Genomic DNA, 13,228 nt, shown 5'->3' on the forward strand with positions numbered 1-13,228 from the left:
TTCTTATTTCTTTCTTTACTATTATTTAAATAGCCTCAAGAAAACCCCTTCCATGGCATGCTACTCCCTCGTCATTCTTCCCTCGACCTAAGCACTACCACCGCCACTCCCACTTCTTTGCTCGAACCAATGACTTCAACAATACCTACACCTGCTGGTACGATTACTGATCCGTTTTTTATTTGACGACGATGATGATGATGATGAAGAGCAGCAAGCAGCCGGTAATTATACTCCCTCACCACCACCACCATCTATCTCACCACCCCGCCATGTCATCGTTGATAAAGAAGCAGCGCAAATCCGTATGGAAAACCGCATGCGTTTGCTTCGACGACTCAACCGTGAGGATGAGGCAGTCATCCGCGAACTACGCGCACAAATCCGTCTACGGGAAGAGAATCTACTGTAGTTAGACGAAGAATACAGGGAAGGTCTTCGGCCACTTCAGTTGGGGCGCTAAATGAAGCTCAACAACATGATATTGATCGATATCTAGACAATACTTTGACAGAACGCACTCAACGCGTACAACACAGCAACCACCGTGGTCCAGCAAATGAAGATGTGCGACATGTTTAGCTTTCTTTCCTGTTTTCCTTTCTCTCTCTCATACACATACTTCTTCTTTCTTCTCTTTATCTGTTCCTTCTTTTTTCTTTTGATCAATTCTGTTTTAAGTTATATTGTTCTACTTATATACACATGTCTCTTGGAATTGCTTTTATTTTTCGCGTCGGTTGTCGCATAGTATATTAGATTGAGCGATTGTATTGCGTTTTCTCTACCACAGTCCCCGTTGATGGTCGCTCGTCTCCTGATGTGGTAGGCTTCCTCTTAGCCGCGCCTGATTGGCTTGTTTATTCTCAGATAATAAATAAATTTAAAAAAAAATTTCGTTGACACTATTCCTTAGCCTTCCTTCAAGCCGCGCATTCGTGGTATACTAGTATGGCCAATGGACTTACGGTCCAGCAAATTGAACAATCACAACAACTACTCGAGATCGCCCAACAGACCAATGGTGAGGTCGAGGACAGACAACCAAGAGACACTTCAGCGTCATACCCATTGCTGGAACAGATTCTCTCTGACTTAGAGATCTTACCCGAAAACCCCAATAATGACATCAAACGATTCCAAAAACAACTTCTACGATATGAAGGGGACGCTTGGACGCGGTCTGGCGCTATCAATGCTCCTTTCATCTCCAAATTTAAAAAAGCAACTTTCGAAAGCTACAACGTCATCCTACAAAGATACAAAGATGCAGACAGACTCCGAGCCACAGCACGAGCAGCCATTGAACTGTTTGAAGAGCTACAAGAAATCATCAGCTAGGGGTCGCAATTGGACGGGTCGGGTCGGGTCAAGGGTCTGACCCGTTGACCCGCGGGTCAAGAAAACACTGACCCGACCCGACCCGTTCAACCCGACGGGTCAAAACTCGGGTTGACGGGTCACTACTGATTTTGATTTGGTGACAAGGGAGGTGTCAATCAACCAGAGCTTGATCACTGGAAGTGCAAAACTACATGTATACACAGCAGTGCTAGCAAGATCTACGTTTTGTGTGATTATTCTTAAAGGTAAAGGGGTTTGTGCCATAACAAAAGAAATCGTTTGCACTCACATGCATTAAAGAAAGCATAATGGTTAAAGTGTGGTTAAATATCGACTTCCTTTAAATGCCCCTAATCCTTTTCCCTTTTCCCTTTTCTTTTCATTTCTTCCTTCTTCTTTCATTTCTCTTTTCTTAATTCCTTCTACGTCTTTTGTCAAATCTCGTCTCTCACTGCCACTCTCTATTGTCTATTCTCATTGTACTATTGCTACTTCTTTACTACTATTACATATATTGCTTATAGCTTACTTATCTTACACTTTTGAATATAAAATATGATCCCACAATGAAAAAGAATATAAGTACGTTTTATGTTACAGTTCCATAGCAGACATATTGACAACTACATCTTTAATATAATGATCCTTCCCAACAAGAAGATTGACTACTTGAATACAAGTACCTCATAGATATCATATGTATACACGGGTCACAACGGGTCAACAGATCGGGTCAAGGGTTAGACGGGTTGACTCGCAGGTCAGAAAAGCATCAACTCGACCCATTGACCCGTCCTCAACCCATGGGTCGGTTTTGACCTGTGGGTCAGATTGCGACCCCTAATCATCACGGACACTGAGGTCGACAACACTTTTTAACAGCCGGCACGGCTCTAGGAAACATCAATGAAAAAATACATAGACTGGCGATCTTTGGCTTTGCCAATGCGAAAGTGATGGACCGAGACACCAAGTTCTTTGTCGCAAAAGCTCTCTGGCTTAACGATTATATCGAAGTCGACGGATCCGAAAAAGAGCTGGCGTTCTCCGAGGAGGACGTTAACAACATCCGCCAATAATGGCACCAAGATAAACTCATTAGAAGTGTAGTTAGTTCAAAACGTGGAGGATATAGCCAGCGCGGATTTCATAGAAATTGTGGACGAGGCCGAGGTTTTGCACGCAAGGATCTTGGACAAGGGGGACCGAGACCCCCTGCAAACCAGTCACCAAACTCGGACAGTCACTCCCATCAATAATACCACTATCGTCATCAACAACTCCGGCAGTCGCACCGTTGGGTTCGGTAACACAAGCATTCCGAGTAACCATGGAGGGGATAGTGCTTGGGGGCATCTGAGCCACTTTCTGAATCAATGGAAGAAGATTGCGGCCCACAAATGGCCATTGTCCGTCGAAGACGACTATCGTCTTCAATGGGTGAGCCCACCTGTGCCCTGGCAACCACTGAGGATTGTACGCAACCAAACCAAGTAAGCAGCTGTAGATCAAGCAGTGAACCAATTCATGTTGGATGGAGTGATCGAGCACAGTCCCGATCAAGATCGTCGTTTCCTGTCAACCTTATTTACGATTCAAGAACCAAACAAAGTCAGACCTATTTTATCTTGTGTAAAGACCAACTCCTATATCATGTGCCAACATTTCAAGATGGAGGGTATTCCGGCGCTCCGGGACCTTTTAGAACCATTAGACAAGATGGCCAAATGCGATCTGAAGATGGCTTACACAGTGGTCAAGCTGCACAAGGATTCTTGTCGATATCTAGCATTCGAACATCTAGGGGTTGTCTACCAGTACACAAGCATCCCATTCGGCATGACAGTTTCTCCTTTGGTTTAAACGAAAATTCTTCAGTTTGCCCTGGAAGCTCTACGCAAGATACATCATCTTCGGCTGGTTTACTATCTCGACGACATTTGCGTATTGGCAAAGACAGATGCACAGCTACAAAGACACATGAATCTGTTGTTGAATCATCTACAGTCATTAGGTTTTGTAATCAATTGGGACAAGAGTGTCCTCACACCCTCTTACCAGCAGACATTTTTGGGATTCGAAATAAATTCCAAGTTTATGACCCTGAAGGTTCCACAATCGAAAATTGCCAAGTTACGACACTGAATCAAACAAGAGTTGAGCAGCGTATGTTCGTGCCGATGGATAGCCAGCTTAATTGGCAAGATGACCAGCATGATTCCAGCAGTCAAAGAAGCCCTGTTGCATGTCCGATTTCTTCAATAGAATTTAGCCAAAGGATTGAACAACAAACACAGCCGGTGGGAGGCACCATGCCCATTATCACACGATGCACGCCAAGATCTGGAATGGTGGATGAGGACGCAGGCAACCAATCAAGGGTTACCAGTGCGTCAGCCAGCACTGCCGGAACCCCGGCTGACAATACAAGTAGATGCTTCCGAAATGGGTTGGGGAGTGTCATCTCCGATGATCCAGACAGCAGGGGTTTGGACGGCGAGCGAGAAGGAATTGTCAATAAACGTCTGCAAACTCAGGACGATCAAGATTGCAATACAGCTCTATGGGCTAAGGTGCCGAAAGTCTACCATCCATCTCATGTCCGACAACACGACAGCAATAAAGTATGCCTTCCGGTCGGGAGGAACAGCTTCACGAATATTACAACTGGAAGCCTTGGAGATCTAAGAGCTCTGCAACAAGTACCAACGCAAGATTCACTACCAACACATTTCAGGAGTCCACAATATGACGGCTGATGCTTTGAGCCGGAAGACACAACTGTTATACGAAGCCAAACTTCCCTAGAGGGTGTTTTTGAAGATACGCAGACATTGGCCACGGAAGCAGATGACAATCGACGCCTTTGCAGCACGTCACAATCGTCAACTACCCGTATATTGGAGTTCTCACCAGGACCCAGAAGCACAAGCAGTGGATGCATTCCAGCAGAAATGGCTGACGAAAGGTCTGTATCTGAGCCAGCCTTGGCGTCTCATTCCCAAAGTTTTGCACAAAGTACAAGACGATCGTGTCACGTCAGCAATTCTGGTGACGCCAAACTGGCCTACTTAATTTTGGTTTCCAATGGTACAGAAGAATTACCGCAAGGGCAAGCTGTTGCAGCTGAGGATTTCCCGGAAATGGTCTTTGATTGCATGGCACTTTTCAAGCAGATGCACTCGCAAGCTGGTGTAACTGGGGAGCTCTGTGCTTATTTAGAAGGTCAGGTTCGCAGGTCTACAAAAGAAACGTACGATAACATCTGGCGTCAGTGGCTATCATGGTGTACTGATCAAGGCAAGGATCCACGACAATTGGATATACAGTTAATCGCCCGTTATTTGTTGGGTCTACAAAAACAAGGCATTTCGCTTACACATCTGAACACGACACGATTGGCGTTGGCATTGGTTTATAAGGTCATGGACCTGATGAAGGGTGATGATATTGCGTCAGACCGTTTGATGCAATCGTTTTTCCAAGCTGCCAGACGAAAAGAAGTGCGACTGCCAAACTCCGCAGATGAAATCTGGGATGTGGATGTTTTGTTGAAGCTGGTGCAGTCGTGGGGACCCTCAAGCAAGTTGTCACTGGTAAAATGCAACATAAAACACTGGTTCTTTTGGCGATAGCATCCATATGGCGTATACGATCTGATCTTGGGCGATTACAATGGCGAGATGTCACAGTTTTTCGTGATCACGATAATAAGTTGAAGGGATTGACATTACTCATCAGTGAACCTAAAGAAAGCCAGGCAAAGGTGTCTAATATTAGACCGCTCTCCGACCAAAATGTTTCTCCAGTGTATACCACTGCTTTATTCATTGAGCGCACGACAGTACTTCGCGAAGCCATTGCTACTGGACCATCATTAGCAGACGACCATATGTTTTTCTTGGCATATGTGGATCGACCTGGGTTTCGTCGTTCCATTCAGATAGCAACCGCAGCAGGGTGGTTGAAGACACTCATGGAAGAGGCAGGCATTGACACGAGTCATTATAAGCCACACTATATCCAGGCAGCTGCAGCAACCAAGGCAGTGCTGCAAGGCATAGACATCAAGACAGTCAAGATGCATGCAAATTGGAGTTTGCATACAGATACGTTTGAACGCTACTACCACCGGCCAAATCAACAACATCGCCAGGGTACGGAAATTGCAGCAGCTATTTTTTCACCAACCGAGAACTGTACCACATCAGGAGATGAGCGACCATCAACAGGGATTGTGGTAGAGAAAACGCAATACAATCAACAAGTTGATGGGAGCGAGACGTAGGATGTGGTAGGCACCCACCCATGGATCCGCCAGTTCTTCGATCGTAATGTTTTTTCCTTTTTGTATTCTCAATAGATTAGAACATTCCATTTTGCATTTAGAATTGTATTTCCCTTCCCTACATGATTGTGAAAAAATAGCCTCATACGTGCTTTCTGGAAGGCTAAGGAATAGTGTCAATGAAAAATTTTATTATCTGAGAATAAACAAGCCAATCAGGCGTGGCTAGGAGGAAGCCTACCACATCCTGCGTCTCGCTCCTATCAACTTGTTGGATCTATTGGTAGGTGCTTTATGCCTTGTGTAATTTGTAATACGCAAAAAGTAAATTTTAAAAAACCACCCGAAAAAACATGCTTGCTCATGTTCTTCTCGCCTAAATATGTATCCGAGCTCTCGATTTAAATGTTTTTTTACTTCAGATACATATTTATCCATTATTTGTCTGCGTGAATTTTCGTAAACGCCTTAGGCAGGTTACAACGTTACACGGAGTTGCTCTATTCATCAAGAAAAATTACGTCAGAGGAATTTTTAGTCAGTCACAAGCACAGGGAAATTGCAAGTCCCATATTGCAAGTCCAACAACTGTAGGGGTTACAATTGGACGGGTCATACCTTAGGTTGACAGGTCATTACTGATTTTGATTTGGTGACAAAGGAGGTGTCAATCAACCTGAGCTTGAGCACTGGAAGTGCAAAACTACATGTATACACAGCTCTCTAAGATGATGGCACGCAAATTCCTAGCAGTGCTAGCAATATCTACGTTTTGTGTGATTATTCTTAAAGGTAAAGGGGTTTGTGCCATAACAAAAGAAATCGTTTGCGCTCACATGCATTAAAGAAAGCATAATGGTTAAAGTGTGGTTAAATATCGACTTCCTTTAAATGCCCCTAATCCTTTTCCGTTTTCCCTTTTCTTTTCATTTCTTGCTTCTTCTTTCATTTCTCTTTTCTTAATTCCTTCTACGTCTTTTGTCAAATCTCGTCTCTCACTGCCACTCTCTATTGTCTATTCTCATTGTACTATTGCTACTTCTTTCACTGGGCTTGCAGGGGAATATCAAGGGATAGAAAAAAGCTTGATATTATCTTGATATACAGCTTTCTTATAAAATATCAAGATGTTTTCAAACATCTTGACATTTAGCTTTTCGAGTAAATATCAAGGTTTTTTTACACCTTGATATTTTTATGTGCATATGGTCCCCCAAGCTTATGATTTGATTACATCATGCATGTAGATGTCTATAACGGTCTTACTATACATTGCATATGGACCAGGTGGTGCCTTCTGTAGTAGGTTCGTAAAAAGAAGGATTACGCATTGCATATTTTCGTTCTTTATATTACACATATAGTAAACGGACAAAGCATGCTATTGGTTTTTATATTCATGGTCTAATATATATATTATTATGGGTGTTCACAACCATCTTTATTACTATATTTGTATAAAAAATCGAGTACAAGATTATGCTTTATAGAACATTAAAGAACGTCATCAAATGTAAGTCTACGTTATGTGATGATTTTAAAAGGAAGGCTGTAGTTGAAAAGAGCTAGTGCAAAGGACAGCGATCCTACTATGGGACGTGCATTTGGATTGGTAATTTTTTCTATGTCTGTGTATAGCCTTTTTTGGAGAACAATCATATTCTCTAGTTGTGTTGTAGATATGTTTGTTTTGTTTTTTGCAAATAAATTATCAAGTTGATTTTTCGAGCGTTCATATTCGGCGAGCAGATCATTTCTATGCTGCTGCTGCTACTGCTGTAAAGATGGTGGTGGTAGTTGCACAGATGCTGTTAATGTTGTTGACGACGAAAATAATCAAGTTGATGCTGGTAATGATGACGATGATGCTGTTGCTGTTGAATGGCGAGGAAAACTTTGGTTTATGATTACTGGAATGGTGGTGTTATATGCGATAAGATATATATGCTTGCATGGCTGGTTACGCTTTTTAAAATCTTCACAACTACAAGAACCAATAACGCCATTGCTATCTGTTTCTTCAAACTTTAAAGTATACAATGCAGAACTAGTAAAAGATTGACAGGTAACCTATTGCCACAGTACAATTAGCAATTGTAAAAGTAAGCGCACACATACAGAAACGATACATACAAGATCATCATGAATAGTTATCATCCGGTCAGCTTCATCTGGTACTTTTTTGCAAGCTTCTTTTTTCCTTTGTTGAGCTTCTCTAGTCGCTGTTGTTTCTTCAACACCAGCCAAAACACGCAGGACTTGAGCACGATAGTCATTTCCGACCAACTGCATCAACACATAGATTACACGATCAGCACGATGATTGCGACTGTATGGAAGATATTTGCGTTTAAGTTTAAAATGCCAGCTTTCGATCAGATTATTTGTATGGAAGGACGCATTCTAAATATACAACCGTAAATAACATTGAAGCGCAAAATAAAGCTAAAACGAGCCTTAAACGTACCCCTTTCCAAGCCTTGCACCAAAGATGATGCTTAGGATACCCAATAATCCAGCACATAGCCATAAAACTCAGAATGCTCGTATGTATCTCGCCATTTTTTACCAAATTCATCCCAAGCCTGCACAAATCCAACGACAGTTTTGCAATTCATCAAAGCACCAAGGGCAGAACGAGCCTCATCTCTTCTTTTCTTCGTATCGGCTGTTGACAGAGTAGTTTTTAACTATAACCCAACATATAGAAAAAAAAGGTTATATTGAATATACGATAATGTGGCTAACTAAAAGGTACCTTGGACGTGATGTGCTTTTCCCATGCTCTTTTGATGTGCCAATGACACAGAAGAACTTGAACTTGATGACCATAAACTGCTCTGATGCTGTTAAATTCAACTGGACTGCAATCGATCATGATCCTTGTTGGTGTGTATTCGATTCTGTCCCGGAGCCACCGAAACCATACTTGCAAATTTTCACTATCTTCTTTATCTGTGATCATAAACGCAAGAGGGTAACCTTGTCCAGTAACTGTATGCTTGGCAACGATAGAAAACAGATACGCATCAGCCCGACCATTGATGATAGATTTGCAAGTCTTGTGTGTGGCATCAACACAGATCTCATTTGATTTCTTGAGCAGCTATAAAGTACATACGCATCTTAATATACGAACATTGCATTATATTTAAGTATATATCTTTTCTTACCAAAGCTTGTCGTGGTGATATCCATGCAACAACAAAAGTAGAATCCGTGATATATTCCAACGTTTGATAACCTTGATCTTTTAAAAAGAGAAGCCACTTGACTACACTTTCTTTATCGATTAAATCTTTTCTTGCTAATCTTGACTGTTGGTTGGCGATGATATTCATGACATGATGCTGCTTCACACGTAAGGCTTCCGGGAACGGTCCTTCGCCTTCCTCGAGCTGATACCACAGGTTAGCATCTCTACAAGTTATCATCATAGTTTTGCTTTACATGTATAGATGATACTTACATCTTGAAGTTGTTTATCAGTCAAACGTAGATGTTCCTGAATTTGATCCCACTCCAACTTGTTATTGACAAGTTCTTCGATCCATTTACGTGTTTCAGCGGGGAGTTGTGAGCGAGTAGCATTGGTTATCTCGGTAGGGTCATGGTGTTGATGTTGCCAGTGATATACAAGTTTAATTTTGCCTGAGAATAAGTATTGAATACGGTATCGAGCACGACAATTTACTTTGATAGATGGTTTTGCAAGTCGACGTTTTTTGATGGGAGCAGGTTCAGTTGAGTCTATAGGCAGAGCAGGGATAGCTGGAGCCGATGTTTCTCTTGAGTGATCACAAAAAAAAGTGATACTACGTTCAACTGTCCGAGGACGGCCGGCATTATTTCGGCGTGCATCTGAAGCCTTGGGTACGGAGATGTACTTGTTGTTGGTGATGAAGTTGGCATGCTGCTTGGGGTTTTCTTTAACCCACTCGTCAAGTTGTTGCTGGTTGTCAAAAGTCTCTGTAACTACTTCGGTCGGGTAGGTGGGAAAGACACGGACAAGGTATCCAAGGCTATCAGATGCAGAGGCCATTGTTGTAGGTGAGCAATTGACAAAACAACAAAGGTACAGTTGCGACGCGTCGCTGTGGGAACTTGAAAACTTCTCTGACGTAATTTTTCTTGATGAATAACGAAACCGCGTTAGACGAGCAGGCAGACTGTCCCTTTTTTCCTCGGTCGACGTCAATCATGATGTATTACATCCATTCCTCTGTCATGAGATTCGATGAAGTGGAAATCTCACTTATCTAGCGAAGAGCTAAATATCATGAACAACTCTTTTTTTCCGTGCTTGAAGTCCACAGATGTATACTGTCAGCATGTACTGTGTGCTTTTTATTTTCTGTGCCATGCGGCAAGGAAGAGGCCGTATTACCTAGAGGAGCTGGTCTACATACATACCTTCCACAAATAAATCAAATACTTTTTCCACATTGGAATAGTGGAAGGGTCTCTTGAAAAAATTCTGATTATACTCATCATATTTGGGTGTTACGCACCAAGTATAAAATACAAAACTTTAGTAAAACGGGTCAACAGAGTAACGATGCTAACGCGATGCGGTTAAAGAAATTCAGGAAGAGACTGAGGAAAGGTGGATACTGTTGTATATTACGATTGCAATTGATACAAGCCTTCACACTTGATATAGATCGATCGCATGCTGACAATGAGACTGCCTGCAGTTAGATTCGTCAGCTCTTAAATGCAATGCAAAAGTATCTAAACATGGTGGTAACTGCTTTACAGCCTGCCTAATCTAGCGTAGGTGACAGATACTGTATGTAAAGAACCAAGTATAAAACCAACTCAAGTATAATACTTTTTAAACAAGCAACCAGGACCATTGCTTGCAAAGAGAAGTGATTTTGCCAACTAACACTTGAGCCTATCCACCATTTAGCTTTTGCATGATGGTTCCCAAATCGACCAATATCGGCCTCCCAGTCAGCCTCTCAATCAGAAAGTAGAGTACCTCCGAACAATGTTAATGTGCTTCCCAATACTAAAATCACTATTCCCAAAGCCCGAAAATATGATACCCAGTATTACGAATCAGCGATAGGAGATGTTTAGTGGAAGAAGAGCTGCTTTATTGTATATATGATACTGATATGTTTATATAATATTTAGGGGCTAAACTGTCACAGAAGCGATGATTGCGGCAGTGTAACACACAGCCACCATTTTAAAGACATGACAGCGTCACAGAGTGGTGCAAAAGGTGCCGCAAGAGCACCGGGTGCTGCACACCAGAACACGATCATCCCGTGCACTCCACTCTACATGTGTAAGACCTGAGACACTTTTCGTTTAAAAAAAGGGCTGCCCCCTCCTTTTTTTTGTGGGTCCCTTCTGCAACAACATAAAACCTTGTTTGCTTTTCTTGCTTCTCCCTTCTTCTTATACAATAACTAAAATACTTGAGCAATGAGTGAAGTGATTCAAGCTGTCTTTGTGCCTTCAAGTGAGACAAGACACCAACCAAAGCCACACACGGTGTACTGTGTCGAAGTCCATGCAGCGGTCCGCACCTGGGTCGTCTGGAAACGGTACTCGGATTTCGTAAAACTGCACCACCATTTCGAAAGTGTGTTTCCTTCCCACCCGGTTCCTGTGCATCTGCCGACCAAACGCATCTTCCCGTCGACATTTTCCGATCCCAACAAGATTGACACTCGACGACGTGGTTTAGAAGAATACTTGCGGGCCATTCTGAGCCACCGAGACGATCGGTGGCGACAGACGGATATTTGGAAAGATTTCTTGGCGATACCACATCCATCGGCGTCGTCGTCACCGTCGAATCATCATGCAACGTCGTATACTTCCGAGACGTGGCTGGACGAATACCACAGCATGACCAATGCCGCCCGCCAAGTCCGCTCGCTGATCAATAAACGAGGAACGCATAATGCACGTAACGAGATTTCGGCATCGCATAACTGTACGGTGCAAGCGAAAAAGTTGCTGGTCACGCTATCCACGCATACATCCGATTTGGATGCTGCATTGAAAGGCTTGTCAGAAGGTCCGGATGCCATGGCCGACGGTGAGCTGCGACGAAGGCAGGACATGCTTGCTACGCTTCGCGATGAAAAGGATGCGCTTTTGAAGTTGGTGAATTCCGGTAGACAAGAACAAGAACTGTTGAAACCGCGCCGTAGTCAGACGGCTTTGGTGATGAATGAAAAACCCAAACAACAGGAGGACTATAATTATGGGTTCCCGCAACAGCAGCAGCAGCAGCAGCAGCAGCAGCAGCAGATGCGGCAACAGCCACCGAGACGCAGTGCGACAATTGGGCCCGGCAGAGCATTTGGTGCGGCAGCAGCAGCAGCTCAGCAGAAGGCCAAGGAGACTGAAGTGACGCGTGGACTGGATAACGATGGACTGATCCAGTATCAACAAGAAGTCATGCAAGAGCAGGACACCCAGGTCGAACAGTTTAGTGCATTGCTGGCACGACAAAAGCAGCTTGGGTTTGCCATCGGTGATGAGCTGGAGACCCAAAACCAAATTCTGGATGAGTTGGACGGCGATGTAGACCGTACTGCTCTTAAGCTTAAGTTTGCGAACAAGAAACTGGCAACCATCAAATAAGGGGGCTTCTTATCCTGTCCCCCGATATATGATAGATACTGTTGCCCATATGATAAGCATTTACTAACCCCGCATATACTGTACCTGGACATACTTTTCTCTCTTCCACTGCTATCTTTCCCTTATATACCCTGTCGAATCACTTTCATAAACCATACTGCATATCTTCTTATGTCGTTAAAAGGCCTGGTCTTTATACACAGTTACTGTACTCGTAGGGGAATCTATCTTACTTTTGCGGTTGTCGACAAGACAAGAGACTACATGTGTATTATAATATGTACCAGCTATCATACCTTCCAATGGAAATACAACTTACAACAAAAGCGATGATACACTCCAGGAGCTTATATTAACGTGTGGAAAATGCCGGATCTGATTCCGAGGTTTGCTTTTGTCACATGATCGGTGTGTAAATAGCCCGATACGGTAGAAATTAGAATAGAAGAAGTTTCTTTGGATCTCTCGTTATTACTATTAGTATTCGTACAGCATAATTAACAATCTTCTTGCGAAGGTACACTGTCGATCGATATACTGACACACACCAGTATAGTTTTGAGAACGCATCATTCTGAGCGTTAAGTTATTGCTAATAACACGACGACCCCACTGTTTCCGCAGAAAGATACATACTGCTACAAGTTCTGGGGCGTAAATGTATAAGAGTCACGTAGACTATCTATTGATTCAAAAAGTGGGCGAAAACCCGCGGCTCGTGTATAGCATAGAAGAGCATCACGGTCTCTGGTGTATTTAAACACATGCTATATTTTAGTGCGTAACTTATTACCAATAGGACTACAATGGTAGTGGCAATTTCATAACTGACAGTCAGTCGTAATATAGTTAGTAAGCTCTCTCTCTTTCGTCATGTACAACTATCCAAAAAAAAATAGCTTAACCTTTTCCATCATAGCAAGCGAGCAGTGTGGCGCAGATTTTTGTTTTAATGATGACGCTGGTATAAATAATCATGGA

The 13,228-nt window shown here is 42.8% G+C and overlaps 1 protein-coding gene across 1 annotated transcript; it reads left to right on the forward strand.

Moving 5' to 3' along the window:
• Window positions 1–11,086: 11,086 nt before the first annotated feature.
• On the forward strand, window positions 11,087–12,232 carry BDB00DRAFT_722081 (PX domain-containing protein; the record flags this gene model as incomplete). Its single annotated transcript, XM_053118195.1, has 2 exons — window positions 11,087–11,824; window positions 11,912–12,232. Coding segments are annotated over 2 exons (1,059 nt in total), but the record flags the coding sequence as incomplete, so codon positions are not given.
• Window positions 12,233–13,228: the final 996 nt, after the last annotated feature.

The sequence above is a fragment of the Zychaea mexicana genome, assembly GCF_025766255.1.
Source record: "Zychaea mexicana strain RSA 1403 chromosome Unknown BDB00scaffold_148, whole genome shotgun sequence".
Classification (NCBI taxonomy): Eukaryota; Fungi; Mucoromycota; class Mucoromycetes; order Mucorales; family Lichtheimiaceae; genus Zychaea; species Zychaea mexicana.